Source organism: Saimiri boliviensis, chromosome 14 (assembly GCF_048565385.1).
Source record: "Saimiri boliviensis isolate mSaiBol1 chromosome 14, mSaiBol1.pri, whole genome shotgun sequence".
NCBI lineage: Eukaryota > Metazoa > Chordata > Mammalia > Primates > Cebidae > Saimiri > Saimiri boliviensis.
In genome coordinates, this window is record NC_133462.1 from 81,853,577 (window position 1) to 81,875,581 (window position 22,005).

Genomic DNA, 22,005 nt, shown 5'->3' on the forward strand with positions numbered 1-22,005 from the left:
TAAGAGAAAGTGACAAAGAGGAAAGGAGTTCAAAGGAAACATTAACATTCAAGTGAGAGTACATCAAACACAAGTGAACAATGAGAATCCAAGGTGTCCAGGGAAGAGGCAGAAGTCACCCCACTTTATCTTCCCTCCTCTCCCCATGCCCACACCCAGTCGAGCCAGGCCCTCTGCTACAGATGGGGGGGGCCTCAAGCTTTCCTACAAAAATGGGGTAAGACATGAGTACACCAAAGTATGCTACTGTGCCCAAATGAACCTTAAATAGAAACCATTTCTTATTTCTTATTGCAACGTATTATTTCTCATTATTTCGTATTAAATTAATTTATTATTAATAAGAGTTATTTATTGTAACTCTCTTATATGTCTCATTGTAACTGCTAAAGTACAATTTGTTGTCAGGATCTTACTGCTTTGACTTTGGGTTCACAGCAAAGGAAGTGTAGAACTTGAAAATGTGCAAGTGACAATTCTGTCTTTGAAAGCATGCAGTGGGCACTGTCATGTCCCTGGTGTGCCTCCGACAGTGGATGTGCATACTTAGTGACTTACCGATCAAGTAATGCCAGTAAGGTCAGTCGATCATACCAGACTTTAATCCACTTCCCAGGGAAAATGATAAATTTGTAAAACTGCTCTCGGTTAAATTTTCCTTGTGTTGAAGAACATGACGAGTCTTCCAGATCCTGACTCACATGCTTTTAGATACCAAAGGAAACAACAGAAAAAAGAGTTTCATGTTGTCAAGTCATGGCCACAAATATACATATACCATAATTTAAAAATACAAAAAGCAGATGTATAAATTCTGAAATGTAGACCAACATATTTCATTTAAAATAAGTACTGTAAGAAAAGGATAATGATCAACAAAAAAGATTTTTCTTACCAACATACTTCAATTCCTTTACAACGTACCATTAAAATCATGCTACTCACCACATCAAAACACTACTGCTCATTAAGGCCAAGAAACTGCTCTAAAAATAGTTCTTATGAAAGGTAAGAATTCAGTAAAGATCTTAAATGACTTCATTTCTGAATAGTGTGTTATTTAATGTTGAGATACATATTCAAATTTTACTAAGAGTAAAAATATTTTCACTGGAGAGATCTAGGTCATTGGAGAAGCCTGCTATAAGAAAAACTGAAATATTTGTTGAAAAAAAAAATCTAAATCATTAAACCTGAAATGTGGGAAAATTTAGACCCAGATAGTAAAAGTTTTAATTCCTGATTCATCTGTGATTAGCTCTAATTCAGTAGAAAAAAATTCAATTTTGAAAAAAAAAAAAATTGCCCTTCATTGATTTGTCTATCAAATACTTAATGAGGGACTCTTTAGAGGCTGGCACAAGGCTGGGAACACGCAGTTTTCCATGCAGTCCCCTTAGTGAAGGTGCTGGTAATAAAATGTGTTTAGTTAGGCCAGGCGTGATGGCTCATGCCTGTAATCCCTACACTTTGGGAAGCTGACGCAGGCTGATCACAAGGCTGTGAGTTCAAGACCAGCCTGGCTAACATGGTGAAACCCCGTCTGTACTAAAAATACAAAAATTAGCCGGGCATGGTGACACACACCTGTAATCCCAGCTACTCAGGAGGCTGAAGCAGGAGAATGGCTTGAATCCAGGAGGTGGAGGATGCAGTGAGCTGAGATCGCACCACTGGGCAACAGAGCAAGACTCCATTTCAAAAAAGAAAAGAATGTGGTTAGTTAATCCTAGCAGTGAGGTCCCAGATGGCCAAAAGAAAGAACAGAAATGATGACCTCACTGTTAGTATTAAGTAACAGTTGATCCTGTTAGGGGAGCCTCCTACTGGGCATCCCACCTGTGTTTTGCCTCCTGTTCTCCACATACAGAAGACGTTAAAACCAAAGCCCCCATACAGCTCCTCCTTCACTCTGCTTGGCCACATGGCTACTATCCTTAAGCCTTCTCTAGATGCCCCAGCCCCCCTGCAGAGCTTCTGTTTCTAACCTCTATATATTTTTAATTGTGGTTAAAAACCAAATACTGGCTGGGTACGGTGGCTCACGCCTGTAATCCCAGCAATTAGGGAGGCCAAGGCAGGGAGATCACGAGGTTGGGAGTTTGGCACCAGCCTGGCCAACATGGTGAAATCCCGTCTCTACTAAAAATACAAAAAAAAATTAGCTGGGTATGGTGGTGGGTGCCTGTAATCCCAGCTACTCAGGAGGCTGAAGCAGGAGAATCACTTGAACCTGGGAGTTGGAGGTTGCAGGGAGCAGAGATTGTGCCACTGCATTCTAGCCTGGGCAACAGAGTGTGGCTCCATCTCAGAAAAAAAAAAAAAAACAAAAACACACAAATACCAAAAATTTACCATCATAACCATTTTAAGTGTAAAGTTCAATAGTATTAATGATATTCACATTGTTGTGCAACAGATGTCTGGAACCTTTTTTATCCTGCAAAACTGAAACCCTGTACCTGTTTAGCAACTCCTGCATTTACCCTCCCCTAGCCTCTGGTAACCACCATTCTACTTTCTGTCCTGATGAATGTGACTACTTTAGGCACCTCATGTGAGTGAGATCATATAGTAGTTGAACCTTCCTGTGACTAGCTAATTTTGCCTGGGATAGTGTCCTCAAGCTTTATCCATGTTGCAGCATGTGTCAGAATTTCCTTTCTTTTTAAGGCTGGATAATACTCCTTGTATGTATGTGTCACCTTTTGTTTATCCACTAATCTGTCAAGGGATATTTAAGTTGCTTCTACTCTTTGGTTATTGTGAATAGTGCAGCTATGAACACAGGTGTACAAGTATCTCTTCGACCTCCTGCTTTCAATTCTTTTGGATATACCTGGATATACCCTCAGAAATGGAATTGCTGGATTATTCTAATCTGCATTTTTGTTTGATTTTGCCCTGCATTTTTCCAACTTGGATTTAAGGTTCTAATTTCCTGTAGGCTGACAAACATAAGACACAGGAGATTAAAAAGAAGGGCAAAGACAAGAAAGGGATGAGTATGGGGACAAAGAGCAGCAGTGGAGGGGACATTGGCTTTTAAAAGACTCTCACATTTCTCTTTGGCTTCACAAGGTTATACATGGGCAGACTGCACAACTTTTTTCCTAATTTAGGGGAAGTCACTGATGTCGAAGTGCCTGGCATGCATGAGGGCAGTGCAGCTGCTTCATTAGAGGCCACTGCAAAACCCTCTGAGAAAGCAAATTTTACCATCTCTCCATTTCCAGATGCCAATCTGCTCAACTCAGCCTATGGAAAATGGAGTTATCCCAGATATCAAATATTAATGCAAGAGTCATCTGAAGGGAAAGTTGATCCATCACGAAGGGAATATACAGGATGAGTTGGACTGAGTAACAGGAAAGTTGAGATTGTAAGTGCTACTTGTGCCTGGAATTCTATTTCAATACAGAAGAGGGCTTCGCAGAAACTGGTGTCATCTCAGCAGGAACAGCTTCTTTGCATGATGATGAACTTGCGATTTATAGTAATCCTCCCCCAACAAAGAAGTCCTTTTCCTTGAAGCCACATGGACAAAGAGTGTAAATAAGAATTAGGTGCACAGGAGCCCATGGTTACTGTCCTTGTTATGTCAGAATCCATGTATGATGCATAAACAGGTCAAGGGTAAGCAATAGCTAAAATGACAGCGTTCCTTCCAACAGAAGAAAAATCCCTTCTTAAAGTGAGGTTTCATATTATACCCTTAGCTGTGAGGAAAGGTCAGCATATTAAAAATTACATGAAGACCATGCCTGCATAGTTTTTAAAACTTAAAGGTTCCAGCATACTGTGCTGATTATTGCTGCTTAAATGAAAATCCTTGCTTTAATTTTTTAAAAACTCCTCAAAAATTCATGAAAAAAAGAAATAATTTTACTTCTTTTATGGGAAAAAAAGGTTCATGAATTTTCTTTTTTGCCTTAGATATTAAAGAAGCCCAAAGCTATATGCCTTGGTGAATTGCAGCAATGATTCCTGGCCTGTTTTCTGGTACCAAATTCAAATTCAAATATTTCTCATCATTTTAATATCATTCATGTTTTCACTCATCAAACAAAATAGTTATTGTGTAGGTTATATAAACCAAATACTGTATGTAATATATGTTGAAAATTGAAAACATAACGAGAGAGTTACTACCTTACAGGGGTTTAGAATTTCTGGGAACAGGAAGTAAACCAGTCATGGTACCATCGTCACACATGCATAAACATATCTACATCTGTATCTATCTACGGAGAGAGAGTGAGAGAGAAGTGAGTCATGAGAGAATGTAGGATGGCCATCCCAGGAGAGGGCATGGAGTAAAGGGGTCTTTGGTAGTCCCTGGAGTACATCAAGAATTAAGATTGCAATTATGCTTGCATAAGTGAGGACCCACCGTGGAGTCTGAGAAGGAGTTTCAGATCTATGACTTTTATCTTTCACTGTAAGTGGCCTAAATAATTAAAAAATGAATGCATAAACAAATTAACCAAAAAATTATGTTTATGTCTCTGATTCATTAAGCCTTGCCAAAGAACAATTATGTTGCATTGCCCAGTAAGTTGGGCCTGCAAGTTTAATTCTATTATTCTGAGAAAGAGCTTGGGAAAAGGGAGGAGGAAGGAAAGGATAAAAGCTGAGCTTAAGTTCTTTTTAAAAAACAAGAGAATTGCATTTACACATACTCCCTATATGGATTAGTGTTTATAGCATAATATCCAAGTTTTACTTAATGAAACTGAATTATCAAGAACAACTTCCATTATTATCAGTATATTCTTCTTAAGAAGGCAGGGAAGTATAGTGTACATTTAAAAATATTTTTGGTGGAATTTTTGAAATCTAAGTATAAAAGACTACTCCTTCTGAGATACCTGAGAAATTCTACTGTTCAAATAATGCTATTTCAAGAGTTCCAGATAATGAATACAAATTTTTGATGATATCAGTAATTGCCACCAACCAGTAAAGTCATAATTTTGCCACATATTATCTCCAATCCTTAAAAGCTCACAATAGCTCAGTTTCCTAAAAGAAAGTGAGGCTCCAAGAGATTAGGTCACTGGTCCGAGGTCCTAGATTAGGAAGAGATTTGTGCTCTTTCTACAATCATACTTAAGGGGACCCAGGTGAATCAATACTTCAAGCAGTGCTCATCAGTAAAGAGAAAGCCACCTTTCACAGAGAAACAAATAGAGTTCAAGATACAACACATATAGTCCCAACTGTGAAAGAAAAAGTTAACAACATAAATTTGAAAAGGAAACTAGATAATAGAAACTGGCAAAAGATGAGGAATAATGGGTTACAAATGTTACGTAAAATGAACTTAAAGTCAGATTCGTGATTTTTAGAATGCACATCAAATAAAAACTAAAATAGATATTAGGCCCCGTTGTGTGAAAGAGAGTAAGTGATCAGCTCTACAGAACCTCCCCAAAGTCAGAACAGGTACAGATGGATTTAAATTATTGGTCTTTTTTTGGGGGTGGGGGATGGATATTGAAAATAATTAGAGGTTCTCAGCTTCCCAAAAGGTTTTTACCTGAAAGGGCAGGGGAAAGGGAGAAGGAGTAGAAGACTGAAGAGTAGACAGAAGAAAAAGTGGTCCTTTGGGGAACTATGTGTAACTCCCAACAGCTAACAAGCTCAGCACTAGGACAGCAGGGTTGGTAGGGACTCTGTTTGGTGTCAGAAGTGGGATTGTGAGAAATCACAGCAGTGGCTGCCAAGGAGGATGTGAGCACTGGAGACAAAAGGACAACTAGGCAGGAACACTGAGTCAGGGTCCCTTCAATGCCCCAAGTTCAGGACCCTCTGCACTGCAGTTTCCTTAGATATTCAAACCCTAGATGAAATAATGCCTAACCTGAAGACTTCTCTTAAAGATAAGACGACATCAAACATGAGAGTACCTAGCCCAGTGCTATGCACACGACTTGTGTTCAAAACATACAAGTGGAATGTGAATTATATCTAGATGTGAACAAAACTCTGAGGGATGAAACATATGTTTTAGAAGTAGGATGATACTGTTCTAACAGTGGCTACATGTAGCAGACAGAATTCATAACCGATCATGTGGATTCTAAACCTGCTACAGATAGTCTCTGACTTACAATGGTTCAACTTCCGATTTTTTAACTTTAATGATGTGAAAGTGATAAGCATTCAGTAGAACATCAATAAGTGATATGAGATATTCAACATTTTATTATAAAATGGGCTTTGTATTTGATGATTTTCCCAAGTGTTGGCTAATGTAAGTGTTCTGACCATGTTTAAGGCAGGCCAGTCTAAGCCATGATGTTCAGTAGGTTAGGGGTATTAAATGCATTTTCAATGTATTTTCAATTTATGATGAATTTATAGGGATATAAACCCATTCTAAGTTGAGGAGCCTCCATATTTAAATGAACTTCTGAACATGATAAATGAAAAAACGCAAATGTAACTTTTTATTTTTAAAGTATTAATATACTTTCAGATAAATGAATCTATGATGAAAAATAAATGCTACAATATTATAATTGATGTCTCATCTCTTTCATCTACATAATTATTTCAACAGTTTCATCTTTTGGTAAATGCCAACATTTTTATAAGTTCTTGTTAATGTTTTAATGATATTGTGATATAAATGCTACCTTTATATTTACCTAGAATAACAGTCAGGCCTAGTACTGTGCTCATCTTTGCAATTCTCACCAATTCTCATCAGTTTAGAACCAATGAAATGCTTGACCTTCATGTTAGTCATAATGATAACAATAATGCCATGATCATAGACTTGCATAGAGCTTTAAAGTTTACAAAGCACTTTCACATACCACACTATCTCATTTTTTAACGTAAGAGAAGCTGAATGAGTTGGAGACCATATCCAGGTGATGGTAAATGGAAGCAGAAAATGCTGTATTCCTACAGATTCTTTGCTTGAGTAGACTTCACCTGCCACTCAACCAGCAGTATAATAAAGAAAATGTTTCAAGGTGATTACTCAGGTACTGACCCATAACATATTGGAACAATGTAAGATTTTAAAAGCCATAGTAATGAGGCTACAGAACATACTCTGTGGAGTTAGAAGCACATAATGGATAGATTTAGTCACAGAGAAGTACTAGTTTATAATATAGATTCATCCAATATTGTAACTGGTAATATTCAAAACTCCTAAATGCCAATCTAGAGTTCAAACAACAGATTTTCACTAGTTCCAACTATGGCCCAAGCTCTGCCCTTCTCTTTGTGTTCAAGAGCTAAATTCTACAGCTATGATGATGAAAAAGAACTTCCTCTTCTCGTGTGTGTGTGTGTGTGTGTGTGTTGTGTGTGTGTGCATTTTTTTTTTTTAAATGACCAGCCCTTCATAAAAGTGACAGACCTTCCTGGGAGCTCCCTTTCAGAGCCACTTCATTCCCTGCACACATATTGGATTTGTACCAGGGAGGAATTTCAGACAAGTCTTTCTCTGGCCTTGGCTCACCTCCTGGCCACCCGTCAGAGCCTGTAGAATTCTGTCCTTTGCTAGAAACAGCTTGCGGAAAGTTGTGTGGGAAGCATCCCCAGAGCTCAGGTACTGTGCTTGATGGAGAGAGGCAGGGAGGATGGGGGAAGGAGGTGATTAAAGTCTTGTCTTTAGAGACTTATCTCCTGCTTACTTTTGCTAGTCTCTTCTGAGAAAAGCCCTCCTGTGCCTCCAGGCTCCAGAAGCACTGAACACACCTGCTTTCTGTCTCACCTCCAGGCCCCTTTAGCCAGGTCATTTCTCTGTGTAGATACCCTTATCTCCTTTTATTTGGTTAACTTCAACTCATCCTCCAGATTTCAGCTGAGGTGTCACCTTGCTAAGGAAGCCTCTCTGATCCTCTACTTACTGGCCTGGAACTTATTCTGTGTTCCACATCACCAAAGCCTATTCTAATCAGAATTTCTGTATAGAGTTGAATTGGTTGACTAGCTGTTAAACTTCCTGCAGGCAGGGACTGAGTCTTTTCACCATTGTAGACCAAGCTTCGAGCACAGGACTGCAGGCATAGTCATCCTACAGCAAATATTTGTTGGATAATGAGCAGAAAACCAACTTAGTTTTTATTTTGTGGCTGAAACCTAATTTAATTTCCTGGTGATATCAATTATATTTAGAAAACAAATAGTAGAACTACATTTTTTCCCCAGTATGAGACCTTTGTAAATATTTTCTTAGGGCCTACCTATGAGCCTGGTCAGTGATCTTCATTTTTCCTCCTCTATACCCAGATATAACAGAATATAGAACTTGAAAATTTTTTACTAAAAGTTAACAAAGTTTAAATGATTGAAGCAATGAATTTGGTTAAGTGTCTAACAATGAAACAGTACAGGTGAGTTGAGTTTTTAAGCATCATCGTGTCATTTACAAGAGTACAAATGTAAAATAAGGAATGGCTGGACTGTTTCTGATTTATTCTTGTAATATTTACTTATTTTTAAGTTTCTGCTCTAGCTGGAATATTTTTGAGATATTAAACCAATGGATGTACACCTTTGATAATACAAAGTTTCTAGTTTCCTGTAGCTCTGCTACTCATGAAATCCATGGCATTTACCTCCTCCCAAGCTATGTCAATACTTTCATGGAACCTTCTTAGAGGCTCAACACTAATGTTCTGGAGGGTGGTAGGGAGTTAGCGCTTCCCTGGGCCTATCTCAGGGGAAAATGCAAGTTTCTCAGGAAAGCCCATATTCTACAGGGCCCCCACATTACTGGGGCTGCGGTGAGCATGATGCACTGGCAGCTGAGGGTGGTGCTGGGAAGAGCTCACAGACCTTGTAAAGAGTGATGGTGTGTGGAGAACACAGCGAGGGCAAATGGCAGGGTCACTGGTGGCCAGTGAGTGGCAGATCCAGCACCTCACTCAAACAGGGAGATAGAACACACAGTACACCCGGTGACCGGGCCAAGGGGCTACGCCCCCACCAAAAGTGCCCCTCCCAGGTCCACTTCCACCTACTGATTTAGGAATCCTATCTCTTATGCACAGAGGCCCTGGAAAAAAGAAAAAGAGCCTGAATACCTAAAAGGAAAGAGAATAAATAGTCCCCAAAGACTAGTTCTTTGAATAAATTAAACACTTGTTCACGCAGAAACTCTAAGCCCGCAAGGGCTGCATTACCCTAATTGGCACTTTTTTTGTTTGTTTAGAGAGAGGATCTCACTCTGCCACCCAGGCTAGAGTGCAGTGGTGCAGTCATAGCACACTGCAGCCTTGAACTCCTGGGCTCAAGCCATCTCCCCATCTCGGCCTCCCAAAGTGCTGGGATGACAGGAATAAGCCACTGCGTCCAGCAATTGGCACTTTTAAGGTAAGTCCTCCCTACATTCACCACATCAACAGGAATAAGAGCTCAGAGCGATATGTGGTCTGCTAAAAGGTAACTCAACATTTTCTTTGCACATCTGAGTAACGGCGTATAAATTTCAATCCACCGTATTTTGTGTTTGTTTGTTTGAGACAGAGTCTCGCTCTGTTGCTCAGGCTGGAGTGCGGTGGCATGACCTCGGCTGACTGCAACCTCTGCCTTCCGGTTTTACGCAATTCTTGTATTTCAGCTTCCCAAGTAGCTGGGACTACAGGCATGTGCCACCATACTAGGCTAATGTTCGTGTTTTTAGTAAAGATGGGTTTTCACCATGTTGGCCAGGCTGTCTCGAACTCCTGACCTCAGGTGATCTGCCCACCTTGGCTTCCCAAAGTGCTGGGATAACAGGCATGAGCCACTGCACCCAGCTCCATTGTATTACTGATCATCCTTTGGAAAAAATGTGGCTAAGCAATCATAAAAATATATGTGTGTGTGTGTATATATATATATACATATATATATATAATTGTATTATTTTTTCAAAGATGAGCTTTTCTAGAATGAACTGAAACATTTCCAGGAATAAAGTAAACAGAAATAAAGAAACTTGACACTCACATAACATCATCTATCTATAATACTTTTCTCTCAATCTGTTCCAATGGAAACCAATCTTTCTTCAAGGCTGAATCCAAGCATTTCTTCTTCTAAGAAGTCTTCCCCATTTCCCCTCCTCCAAAATGCCCAAAATTAAATCTGCAGCTCTAACTTCATGTCTGGGTGTTTCACTAACCTCCCATGTTATCTTTGGCTTTGAATCTTTGGCTCTGCCTCCCAAGTGTCTCATTAAAGGTGGACTGGATAAATGAATGAACATTAATAAGTTATCTCTTAGTAAAATAATGAAAGGCTTCATATTTTTTTAGACCTCTTGATGATAATGTCACTTGCCCCAAGAATAAAGTCTCTCTTTAAGTCAAATGTTTAAAATCTTTGAATATTTAATACACAGGCAATAATACATTATTTAAAAAAACACAGATATTTTCTAAACCATGGGGGGAAAGGCAACCTAATCCAGTGAGCTCTTGTAAGACTTATGCATTCTGGCAACCAAAGATCAATGTGCATGAATTTCTAATGCATTTTGAAAAGCAACTGAGATGGTGGCAATCCTGTTAATAACAACTCAAGTTTATATTGGGTTAGGTTAGCCAACCCAGTATTAGCTGTCTTGGTTAGCTGCTATCTATCTGATTTCTTTTCACATTTAGTCAGTAGACTGCCTTGCAGTGATATATCAATAACCCAGTGATGCAAAATTCAGGGAAAGACCTGACTAATTCCGTCAGGTAATCCAACCTGGAAAAAGGTTTTAAGATTCCCTGTTTCTAGAACATCCACAAATAGCAATTCTGGAATGTACGTACCCGTGGGGTTTCTGACTGGGTCCTGCGAGCCACCATCAGTAACAGCTGTTGTTGAAGGGCACTGACCGCAGGGTCCCCAGAAGACGGATCTTGACTCTCAGAAGTTGTGGTACTGGAGGAGCTGACCTGCATCTCTCTGAGGATGGGCGAAACAAAAGCTTTGGTTACCTGGTAATACCAGAAGTCATCTATTTGTTATATACAAACACAAGGATGATAGGAATGCCCAAAGCAGGTAGTGGATGAGTCTTTACAACCTTACATAAACAGTTAAGAGTTTAAAATTATGCGTACAAGGCTACCTTCAGGTAGAAAGTCAAGCACCCTGCTTACATTGAAATTACTCAGGCTGTCCAGGGTTGCAGCGTGTCATAGGGCAGGTAGGTAGATGCCTGGTATTCTACAGATGACAACCTTAATTTTTTTTACATATTTAATGGGTGGGGAGGCCTTAGCAACAAGCTCTAGCCTCACATTTTGTAAAAACAAATAGTGAGCTTGATAACTCTCCAGACACCAACGGGGAAGAAACAGAGATTAACCCTTCTGCTACCTGGCTGCACCTCCTCTCCACCACACCTCAAATCAGGGAAAGTACATATTAGATATAAGAAATGCCTTGGGTAATTGATAAAGAAGACATTATTGAATTAGTTGTGATCTGTATCTAAAATAGTTTTATCTTTAAACACACACAGATGGACAAGACTTAAATTAATAATAAGCAATTTCAATCCTGGCATTTTTTCCCTTTGGCTCAGAAAGCAAAACCAAGGACATACTTCTCTATCTGATTTTTTAGCAGGGCACCTACAACTTTAGGACACAATGTTGGCTGCCTACTCCACAGGCATTTCTCACAGAATGTCTGCTACCATAACTCCATGTTATTAAATCATCCAAGACTGTGTGCTTTGGAAGAGACACAAGGTCCTTCCCTAGCCCCGGGGAAAAATTCTGGTCTCTAAGCCGTTTGCACTGTCCAGAGATTGGCTTTGGAATGAGAAAGAAACACAATTCTAGGAGATCATTGGGGAGCAAAGAGGAACTGGCTGGGAATAAGAGAGCATTTGGACAAATTTTTCTATAGTTCTTAAATAGTAACAAAAGTAAAAGACAGTCTTTCTCCAGGCCTTTAGATGATTCATGAATAATAAATAATGCCATCATGAAGGACAAACTTGAGGACTGGAGAGCGGAGTGATGGAAGGGAACTAGTTTTCTGATGACAGCATTAAGCCTCTGAATTCACCAACCTTAAACAGATCCTATCTTTGGGTTTCTTGTGTTCTGAGATAATACGTCTCATTGTGCAGCCCACTTAGTTACACAAGGTTACTTGCAGCCTAAACCACACCATCTAATACAGGTTCCTCAAGAATGCAGACGCTACAATAATGTAATTCCCTTCTGATTTATAATCTACAACTTTCACGATAAAGCTTCTGACAGTCTTTTAGATCTTTTTCCTAACTCCTTCCTACTGTATTCATTAATATACCAACAGTTATTCTGTGTGAATAATGCTTACAATACTGTCATACAGTTGGGTGCAGTGGCTCATGCCTGTAATCCCAACACTTGAGAGGCTGAGGCAAGAGGATTGCTTGAGCCCAGGAGTTCAAGACCAGCCCTGGCAACATAGTGAAACCCAATCTCTACAAAAATAGAAAAAAAATTAGCTGGGCATGGTGGCGCATGCCTATAGTCCCAGTTACTTGGGAGGCTGAGGTAGGAGGACCACTTGAGCTTGGGAGGTTTAGTCTGCAGTGAGCCACAATCATGCCACTGCACTCCAGCCTGCGTGAACAGAGTAAGATCCTGTCTTAAAAAAAAAAAGCAATTTTCACACACCCATGTAAATAAACATAAACTTCAATACATTCAATAAAGTCTTCCTTATAAAGAACCATTTAGGAAACATTACATGACAACCTCAGGGTTTAGAAAATGAATGAGGTGGAACAAGCACATGGAGTTTGAAAATTTAAAAATCCTGTTCTTTCATCATTTAATGCCTGCTCCTTAAATAGTGCTTTTTCTTCTTGTCTATATTAGAGGCGTAATCTCTGTCACTAACAGAGAAAAAGATTAGTTAGATATATAAAAACAAATGTTCCTTTAAACTCTTCTGCTTTGTACAGAAGCCACTGAGTAATGTAACACTGTCATTTTACATCGAAATACAATAGAACTGAAATTGCATTGTTAACACAAATTCAGAGATCTCTTAAACTGAGCACATGCCAAAACCTCACTAAAACCAAAAGATTAACTACATTGCAGGTAAGGTAGGTAATGATCGTAAATGGGCAGGAGTGGGAAAAGAAATGTATGCTTCTGTGCAAAAATGTAGAAGATGTACAGCACCCTCTATCGCCAACTGAAATAAACTAAGAATTGACTATGACATAAGGTGTAACAAATGGCTGTTTTAGAGCAGTCTTCCTCCTACTAAGGTTTCCTGCTAGGAAGCAATCAATACACATTAGCATAATTTTTCCATATTTCTTAGAATATTTCTGATTGTAAAATAATAATAAACATTTTCCTATGTAAGCCATTTAAATATCCCTTAAAAAAATCTGTGGGTTGATTTTCTATTTAAAATCTTTTGGGTGAGTGCTAGAATTAAACAGAACTAGGTTAAATTATTTCTCTACTACTTACTATCTGTGACTATAAGCATGTTATTTTCCTACCTCAAATCCTCCCTATAAAATCAGGCAGATATTTTCCTCATAGGGATCATTGTGGAAACTAAACCAGACCATGCATATAAAGAAGTGAACATTGCCTTTCATGTATTAGGCACTTCATAACCATCCCTGACCCTTTTTACTTCCTTCTGTTGATATAGGACTTGACTTTGCTTATTCTTATATTAAATAGCAACATGACTCCTATGCTTTTACACAAATGACATATTAATTCCAAGTGTCTCTGTTAGCAGGCATGTGGGAGGAGTATCTTGCTCTCAACTCACACCTAATCCTCCTCTTTTATATAGACAGTCTCAAATAGCATATTACATTCCCTCTTAATTAACCTCTTTTACAAGGGTTGAGTATTCTAGACAAGGCATGAGCATATTAAGTTAAGATTCTCTTCTGAGCTTAATGAATGGTATATGTCCGCATCAGAAACCTGTATTGTCATCTGTATTCTCATGTGTATATGTGCTCCCCGTTTGGCTAGGAGGAAATGGTTACATCCCTGCAGTAAGCATTGCTCAAATGGAGACATTTCCCTTATGTGATGTAATTCTCTGATGTCCTGATAGTGTAGTTATAATCCATGTGCACCAGCTTGCCTATCCAATTACCAAAGAGACGACAATGTTCACAAAAATCTCTGTCACGGACAGGTGGACAGGAGTCCAATTTTGAATAATTCCAAAGTCTGTGTTCTTTGCTTCTATTTCTTCTTCAATCATTTGCTGCTTATTCTCTCTCTTTTTTTTTTTTTTAAGTTATGGACTATGAGCGGTATAATCATCTAAAAAGGCTACGTCTTTGTAACTTAAACCCAAAGCTTTCCCATATCAATACATATAAAGTGAAAGTGTTAAGTTTCAAGAGACATTTTCTCTTCCTCTAAAACAATAATGGAAATGGAAATATCCCACGCCTGTAGTAACTCTTCAGTGAACTACAATATATGATACTGAGCACATCTGGTCTCAATTATCCTGTTCTCTGGTGAATCTTTCGTAAACTAGTTTGGTTCAGGGGTATAGCAGAGATAAGTTTATTTAAACTAAATTGAGATGCAAGCAATAGCAGAAATAGTGATTAGTGGTGGAAACTTCTAAAAGTGCTGTCACTAGAAGGTAATAAAGACGGCCCTGGGGCTAGAATCTAGTCTGGGCCAGAAAAGCACACTTCTACATGGAAAGAGCTGGGCCTCAAATTGACCACGACAATATTCCACCATACTGGACTCTCCAGGTTTTCACCATCTGAGCTTCTACAAGTGACAGTCAAAATACAAGTGCTTTTTCTACACTGTCTCATTGACGTAGGAAAAACATTTCCTGAGATTCTTCATCTTCCCAGAATTTAAAGACGATAGCCTTCCACTCTCAGGAAGAGGGCCTCCCTTTTTCTGCCTACCCTTCCTTGCTTTTCAGGCTTCCTCTGGGGACGTAGGAACAAGGCACACAGAGGGACACAGAAAGGAAAGTCGCAGCACCATGTTCGATATGTAAGATGCTTAACTGAAGCAGCACTGTGCTGAAAACCGTAACCTGTTATTTTGAATTTTAACAGGGATTCTTGTTTTAAAGTCGGCCAACAACTCTTCTTTTATGTGACAGCAAAATTTGTATGAGAAAATGGCAGCGACACCGCAGAAGTGAGGCAAGGCTGGGAGCATGGGACCTGACTGCCATCATGTGGCGGCATTAGCTGTGACCACGGGAACAGAACCACACTAAGCAGCAGGGCCAATTCTCAGGCTTTCAGAGAAGATGCCCCAGAGAACAAGTCTTTCTAGAATCAACCTCACAAACCTTCTGTCCTTATGACTATGCCTGGGTGGAAGTATAATCTCTTTCTAATATGTCTAAGAAAGCAAGATAAGAATGACAATGAGAGGAACAAAGAGCAAAGAGTGAAAAGCCAACAAGAGAGGAAGTGGAAATCTGAGACAGCAGATACGATTCCAAGGCAGACCTGGATGATCATCTGCTTCTTGCCAGAGTTTTCCACCTCTGTGTAATCAAAGGCACCAAGAGCCTACAAATGTTTTTCAAATCTGAAGCAGCGAATACATATCTCTCTACTATCCAAATTAAGTGAGTGAGGCAACTATATGCATGATCTCAAATATTTGTAATAAAAGATGAAATTTCCAAACTATAACCGAATGGCACATGGAACTGGGTATATCCAATATTGAAAGAAGTCACAATGTTTTACTCTTCATTTTGAAGATCTGGTTGACTTGTTTTTGAGCCCCACGTTCCTGTTCAGCTATTCCAAACCAGAGTGTCACTATTATTTTTTCTGACTAAAGTTAAAAACAGAGTCTAAACAGAGATGATTATTTCTTGCCACTTTCTGCCTGTTTATCTTCTTAGGGAACCAGGTAGATAATTAAACACTGTGGCTTTAGAGGACTTTCCTGAAAATTAATACCAATAAATAAGAGGTTTTGTTGAGATAAGGGTCAGAGAAGCTGACAATGTCAACAAAACAATAAAAATTCTGAGTAGTAAAGATTACGTACAGGGCTTCAATCCACCTTTGGAGTATGGTACGCAGTGGGCTTAGAGATTTAGGGCAGCTTTCAAATATAAGCCCAATTTATAAACTGAAAATACCTGCTTCAATCTTTGCTACAATAATTCAAAAACAAAAGCCATGAATAAGTGAATTCAGATAAATATTTATGTTACCATCCTACACTATGTTTTAAATAAAAACAAGTTGAGGTTCCATCCTTTATATAAAAATCCTCAATAAAAAGTCCTGTAAACGAATTTGCTCCAGAATGACTCTTCCATTCAGTAGACTACCATACCTACTTTATGAGCTATAGAGCTTCAAAAATGAATATAAATATCATGTCTTTCCAATCAGATTTCACTGGGGAGCAGATGATATGCATTTTGCATGCATTTCCATTAGATAACTTTTGACACTGGAGAAGCCAGATTAATACTAAAACATGGTTATAGATTATTCATAGAAGAAAGTGCTGCTGTATTACTTAGAATAATTTATATACAAAGAAATATAAATCTTTGCTGAACAAAAAAGAGAAACTATCAAGATTTAATTGCAAGATCTATTGAGTAGTAATAAAAGTTCACTCTGCATCAAACCCTTTGGACTCAAAAACACATTTCAATTTTCTAAGCAGCTTCACCGCCAACTTCCTAGGCAGATAGCCTACTTCAGATTAACAACTCCAACTTTCTAGGCAAATTAGTTCATTTTGGCTCTGAACTACTGAATCAATCTTGTGTTCTGAGTAATAAAATAGTGAAGTGGATTTATCCTCTGGCAGTTTTTCCTACTAGCAATTCTAAAGGCTGCAATTCAAGCTGTAGTTTCCTCATTCCAGTGTCTGGGGAAAGCAGAACTAGGTTAGGTAATGTAACCAAAGGTATCTGCCCTATGGACAGCTACTGTACAACTGGAAAGTGAGGCTTATGTTTCTCCAGCAATCCACAAGAACTGCACTGGTTCCCACAGTCACAGTGGGGCCAAGGAGAGAAATCTGTTTCCTCTCCTGGTTTCCTTCAGGAATTCCCAAAGAGACATGGAAATTACATTGCTAACAATTCCCTGTTCATACTTGGGAGTCAGGGACATAAAACTGTCACATGGTAACAAGACTGAACAATGGCTAAGAAGAATGGCTTTCTTGCCAATAATAAGGATCAGCCATTTAATAGCCCAGTTGGAGACAATCCCAGCCACTGAAGTCATCCTACAGGCAAAAGGCTGGTTTCCCAATATATCTTCCGTGGCTGAATGGCTCACAGCCCCAAGTAGGCATCCTTCCAAGTTCAAAATCAAAGTTTATGTTTACTATAATAGAAGAACTTAAAACTTAATTGCATTAAAAGCCAGGAACATAATATTAAAAGACCTACTCTAAAATGATCGTACATGCTAAGATGTTGGAACACAACAGGTTAATAAGGGGAAGGCTTTCAAATGACATAAACCAACTCATGAAAGCACTAGAGGAAAGGCTCCCACCTGGCCGAAAGTATCGTTTGTTATATAAAATCGGGTATTTTGTGATGTAAACTCAAGAAACAAAAGTCAGCATCTTTTGGTCTATCAAGTCACAGTGCACTTTACCTGAAGTCCTACTGCTTCTAACCAAAGAGAGTAACCACAGCTAACACTGACTGAGGGCCTTCCATGGCAGGTGCTGTCTTAAGCACTGCCTGTGTACTATCACATTTAATTTTTAAAGCAACCCAGTGAATTAATTACAGAGGTATCATCTGCATTTTTTGGTTAGAAAATGAATACTTAACATGGTTAAGCAAGTTGCATAATGTCAAACAAAAAGTAAATATCGTGCTGGAATTTTAACCCAGGTAAGTCCAAGACAAAATTTGTATTCACATAGCTACATACTAAACCCCTGATTTCAAGGAAGTAAAATTCTCAATGTCAGATTTTCCTCTGCTGTTAGCTTTCATACAGGCAGAGAAAATTGTTTCCTTATGAACTAATAAAACACAGGGCTGGACTGGGCGTGGTGGCTCGTGCCTGGAATCCCAGAACTTTGAGAGGTCGAGGTGGGCAAATCACTTCGAGGCCAGGAGTTTGAGACCAGCCTGAGCAACATGACAAAATGCCATCTCTACTAAAAATACAAAAAATTAGTCAGGTGTGGTAGTGCATGCCTTTAATCCCAGCTACTTGGGAGGCTGAGGCAAGAGAATCGCCTAAACCCAGGAGGTAGAGGTTGCAGTGAGCCAAGATTGTGCCACCTCACTCCAGCCTGGGCCACAGAGCAAGACCCTGTCTCAAAAAAATAAAATTAAATTAAAATAATAAAAACTCAGGGCTGGAAAATTTAATTTGAGTCTCCACCTCTGATTTCTATGTAGATTGGTTTAAAAAGAGTCATTTTACAGGTTTCATTTTGCTCTACTTTCCCGCTTATAAAAAGAGAAGATCACGTTCTGTGTTCAAATATATTGATCTGGCAAACTGCTAGTGCTTCTGGCTCTCACAGCAATCCAAACCTCCCACCAAAGAGGAGGGATTTACTTGTTGGGGTCATTTTGATAATCCCACATTCATCAGGGTTCTTTTGCTCTGCAGATAGATTCCCATCACTCCTGCTGCACAGAGAACAAACCAAGCTCACCCACCAGGTTTCACGGCCCCCAGGGGCCTACTCCACCCCTCCTGTTTAGCTTCTCCTGCCACCCCTCTTCCCAGAACTCCAAATGGGCCATCTTTGTCATCTCCAGTGATTCATTTGATTTCATTCCGTATTTATTGAGCACCTACCTATCAAGGAAGTGAAGGCTGGTTTTAGATGTATGCTATCTAGAAAAAGAGATGGGAACCTCTACAAATAAACGAGATACCAGGCAGAACATGATCAGCATCCTTCTGGCAGCGACTTGAAGAGATGAATTTATTTTCACAGGGAGGACTGAGAAGGAAAAGAAGTAGAATAGCGCCAGATTGTAACTTGAGCTTTCAAAGATGAGTTTCACAAGGAAGCAATAAGCGGAGAACTTCCACAAGGTGGCTTGGAGGAGCCTGCAGCGGAAATCTCCTAGGGGTATCTGGATCCTGCATAGGTGTGTAAGAAGGGCTGAGGGTGAGCGCTTTCCCACTGGAGGGAGCAGAGCAGAGGCTGACCACAGGTAGTTTACAGGCCACAGCCAACCACGCACAACCTGTGGTCTGTGATTTTGTTAAAAAAAATTAAAATCAACAATATGAAATAAAATAAACTTTTAGATACTAATATGTATTTCTAGCTCTTATGGAAAAAAACTGGAAATTCCTGTCACCTGGGGCTTATGAGCCACCATAGGTAGACTAACATAGTGGCAGCCCTTCAGTTGGGATAAATGCCCTCCAATTGACTGTAGTCATCCCCACTCCTCTCTATCATTCCACACTGGGCCCCCTTCACCTATTTATCACACCTGCCTGGGCTCTGAAGAACCCTGAGCTTGTGTGACATCACTGTGGGGGGACAGGAGCAGGGAGGAAGACTCACCTGTCCACTGGCCACTTACTATCTACATTAAGTTGAGCACTTTGTCAATCAGTCTTAGTTTCCTTATCTGTAAAATGCAGCTAGCATCACCAGTCTCAGTTTTATTGTGCAGATAAAATTAGATAATTTAACATTTAGCTTAATGTGTAAGTGTTTCATAAATAGTGGCTGTTACTACCAGAACTATTGCAGGAAAGTGCCTCATTCAGTGCCATGAACTGCCATAATATTGCACATTGAGAACACAGTGCTAAAGTATAAGCCACTTGCCCCTTCCATGGGCCAAAATCCTGACCTGTTGGCATCTCACTGGCTCTGCTCTGGTTGCATTCTTTACCTCTACTATTAGAGACAGAGATACAAAAATGACACCCCCCATGTGCACACAAACTAACATGAGTGTGCACACACAAACTAGTATGTTAATTCCGAAATTCAAATATCTACATTGAGCCATATAGCTGGTTCTTAGTCTGTTTTCTGAGAATTTTTCTTTCGGATAGCCAATTCAAAGATTCCCAAATCATCATTACAGTATGGACTTCTGCAAAAGACAAAGTTTCTCACAAATCCAAAGAAATTAGCCCTCCATTAAATGGGTAGCACAGCCTTCTGTGTGTCCGAGGCTGGGAAGTTTGAGACAATTGGAATATCCACCTTAAACCTGTCAGACAGCAGTTTAAATCCAGAAGATCATCTGACTGACATAGGACTGAGTTGTTTTTCCTGAGCATGAATTAAACAGATGGTAGCACCTTAACTGCTTTTCCAGAACTGCCTAGGGGCCAGCTTCAATGCTGTAATTTTGCTAAGTGATGTGACAAGAGTTTTGTGCTCATGCATCTGACAGGAAGCACTGTATATCTACTCTGCCCAAACGGGTCACAGAATGCCACAACACCACATAACGAGGTCCCCTCTATTATCCAACTTAAGGACTAACTATACATATGATAGCAAAGTATGTGTATTATTTTACTTTATCTTTGAAGTACAAGAACGAGAAGTTACACATGGCAATGTATCCTAATATGTCCTTCCTTTCTAGAACTCTTCTTGTTGGTTTGTGTCTTTGCTATTTTTGTTTTGTTTTTTGTAGAGATGGAATCCTGCCATGTTGCCCAGGCTAGTCTCAAACTCCTGGTGTCAAGTGATCTTCCCACCTCAACCTTCAAAAGTGCTGAGATTACAGGTGTGAGCCACCATGCCCAGCCCTTTTCTAGAACTCTTAAAACCAACACTCTGTCAAGTAATGCTGGAGAAAGAGGAGGTAGTCAGAGACCCAGAACTTGGCATCTGAGACTGGTGGACTAAGACCTTGCCCATTGGAGCATTCACACATGAGAAAAGCTAGGGGTGACTAGTGACATTCGATAAATGTTTTCTTCAAAGGGAAAGTCGCTTGCAGAAAACTTTAACGTTTTTCTCTTTACAGAAGCTCACTCATTAATTCAGTTGCCATTTCACCAGAAACAAGAGAGTCCTCAGGGGTCACCTGTTGATTTTTGCTCCCCGGCTTTTATCCACGGAACTCCAAATAACCCTTGGACCACCAGTCCCATCCAGTCCTAGGGGAATCTAGAATCCAGTTCTGTCTGTGTACGTAAGCCCAAGCCAAGTGCTTGCCTGGTCTCAGTGACTGGGCTCACGGACTATGGCTCAGTCAGAACCAATCAGACAAATGAGACCTTCAATGGGGTCTAAGGGAAAGAAGCACACTGTCCTTGCTGGACTTCGATGAGAGGAGACATAAGATCAAGGGTAATAACAGCTGTCTTTTAACCACTAGGGTGGGGTGTTTGAGAATGGTGTCAAAACAGAGGAACAGGAACAGGAAATGACAGAACTAGGCCCCAATGACTAAACCTGAACCTCTTTATCTAGACACTCCTGAAGACAGATGGACCCAAGACTGTTCAGTTACATCACCACAAAATCCTCACTTTGATTAAACTCATTTGAGGTGGGTTTCCCTTCTGTGTAACAGAAAGGGGCCTGACTGTTCTATAGACATGAAAAGGCATAGGAAAGGGCCTGGTGTTCTGAGACTCTCCACTAAGCCACACACCTCACAAGAAAGCTCAGCATCAACACATTCCGTTGCCTATCAGTCCAACACCCCCTCGGTGCCCCAACACAACCCTACCACAAGCCATTTCATTAAGGCTGAATGCACCATGGCAAACCTACATCCAGGCAGCTCTGGAAACGGAAGGCAAGTTAAACATAAAAGAGTTGTAATCTGGAAAGGAAATGCAGAGGAAATGAATGAAAGCAGAGGCTGGAGGAAGTTTAATAAAGAGAGAGAAATTTAAGGGGAGAAAGCCAGGGAACAGGTCATGCCAGAAGAGGAAGAGCCTAAGGAACTGAGGCTTAATGAAAACATGGGAGGTCCTTTCTCTCAATCTTACCGGGATACTGTATATTTTCAGTTTTTTTAAGACTCTGTGTATATGGCCTTATTCTAACTATCATTACTGACAAACGCAGTTCAAGTGTTTAACTCAGG

General features: G+C 39.8%; 1 protein-coding gene across 1 annotated transcript in view; it reads right to left on the reverse strand.

Moving 5' to 3' along the window:
- The window catches only part of PCNX2 (pecanex 2), a 291,889-nt gene that overhangs the window by 228,963 nt on the left and 40,921 nt on the right, over positions 1-22,005 (reverse strand). Inside the window, exons 9-10 of the mRNA XM_010351533.3 lie at positions 10,776-10,911; positions 559-704 (exon numbers count right to left, since the gene is read on the reverse strand). Of these exons, the coding sequence (XP_010349835.3) occupies positions 559-704; positions 10,776-10,911 (282 nt within the window). The remainder of the gene's footprint in view (positions 1-558; positions 705-10,775; positions 10,912-22,005) is intronic.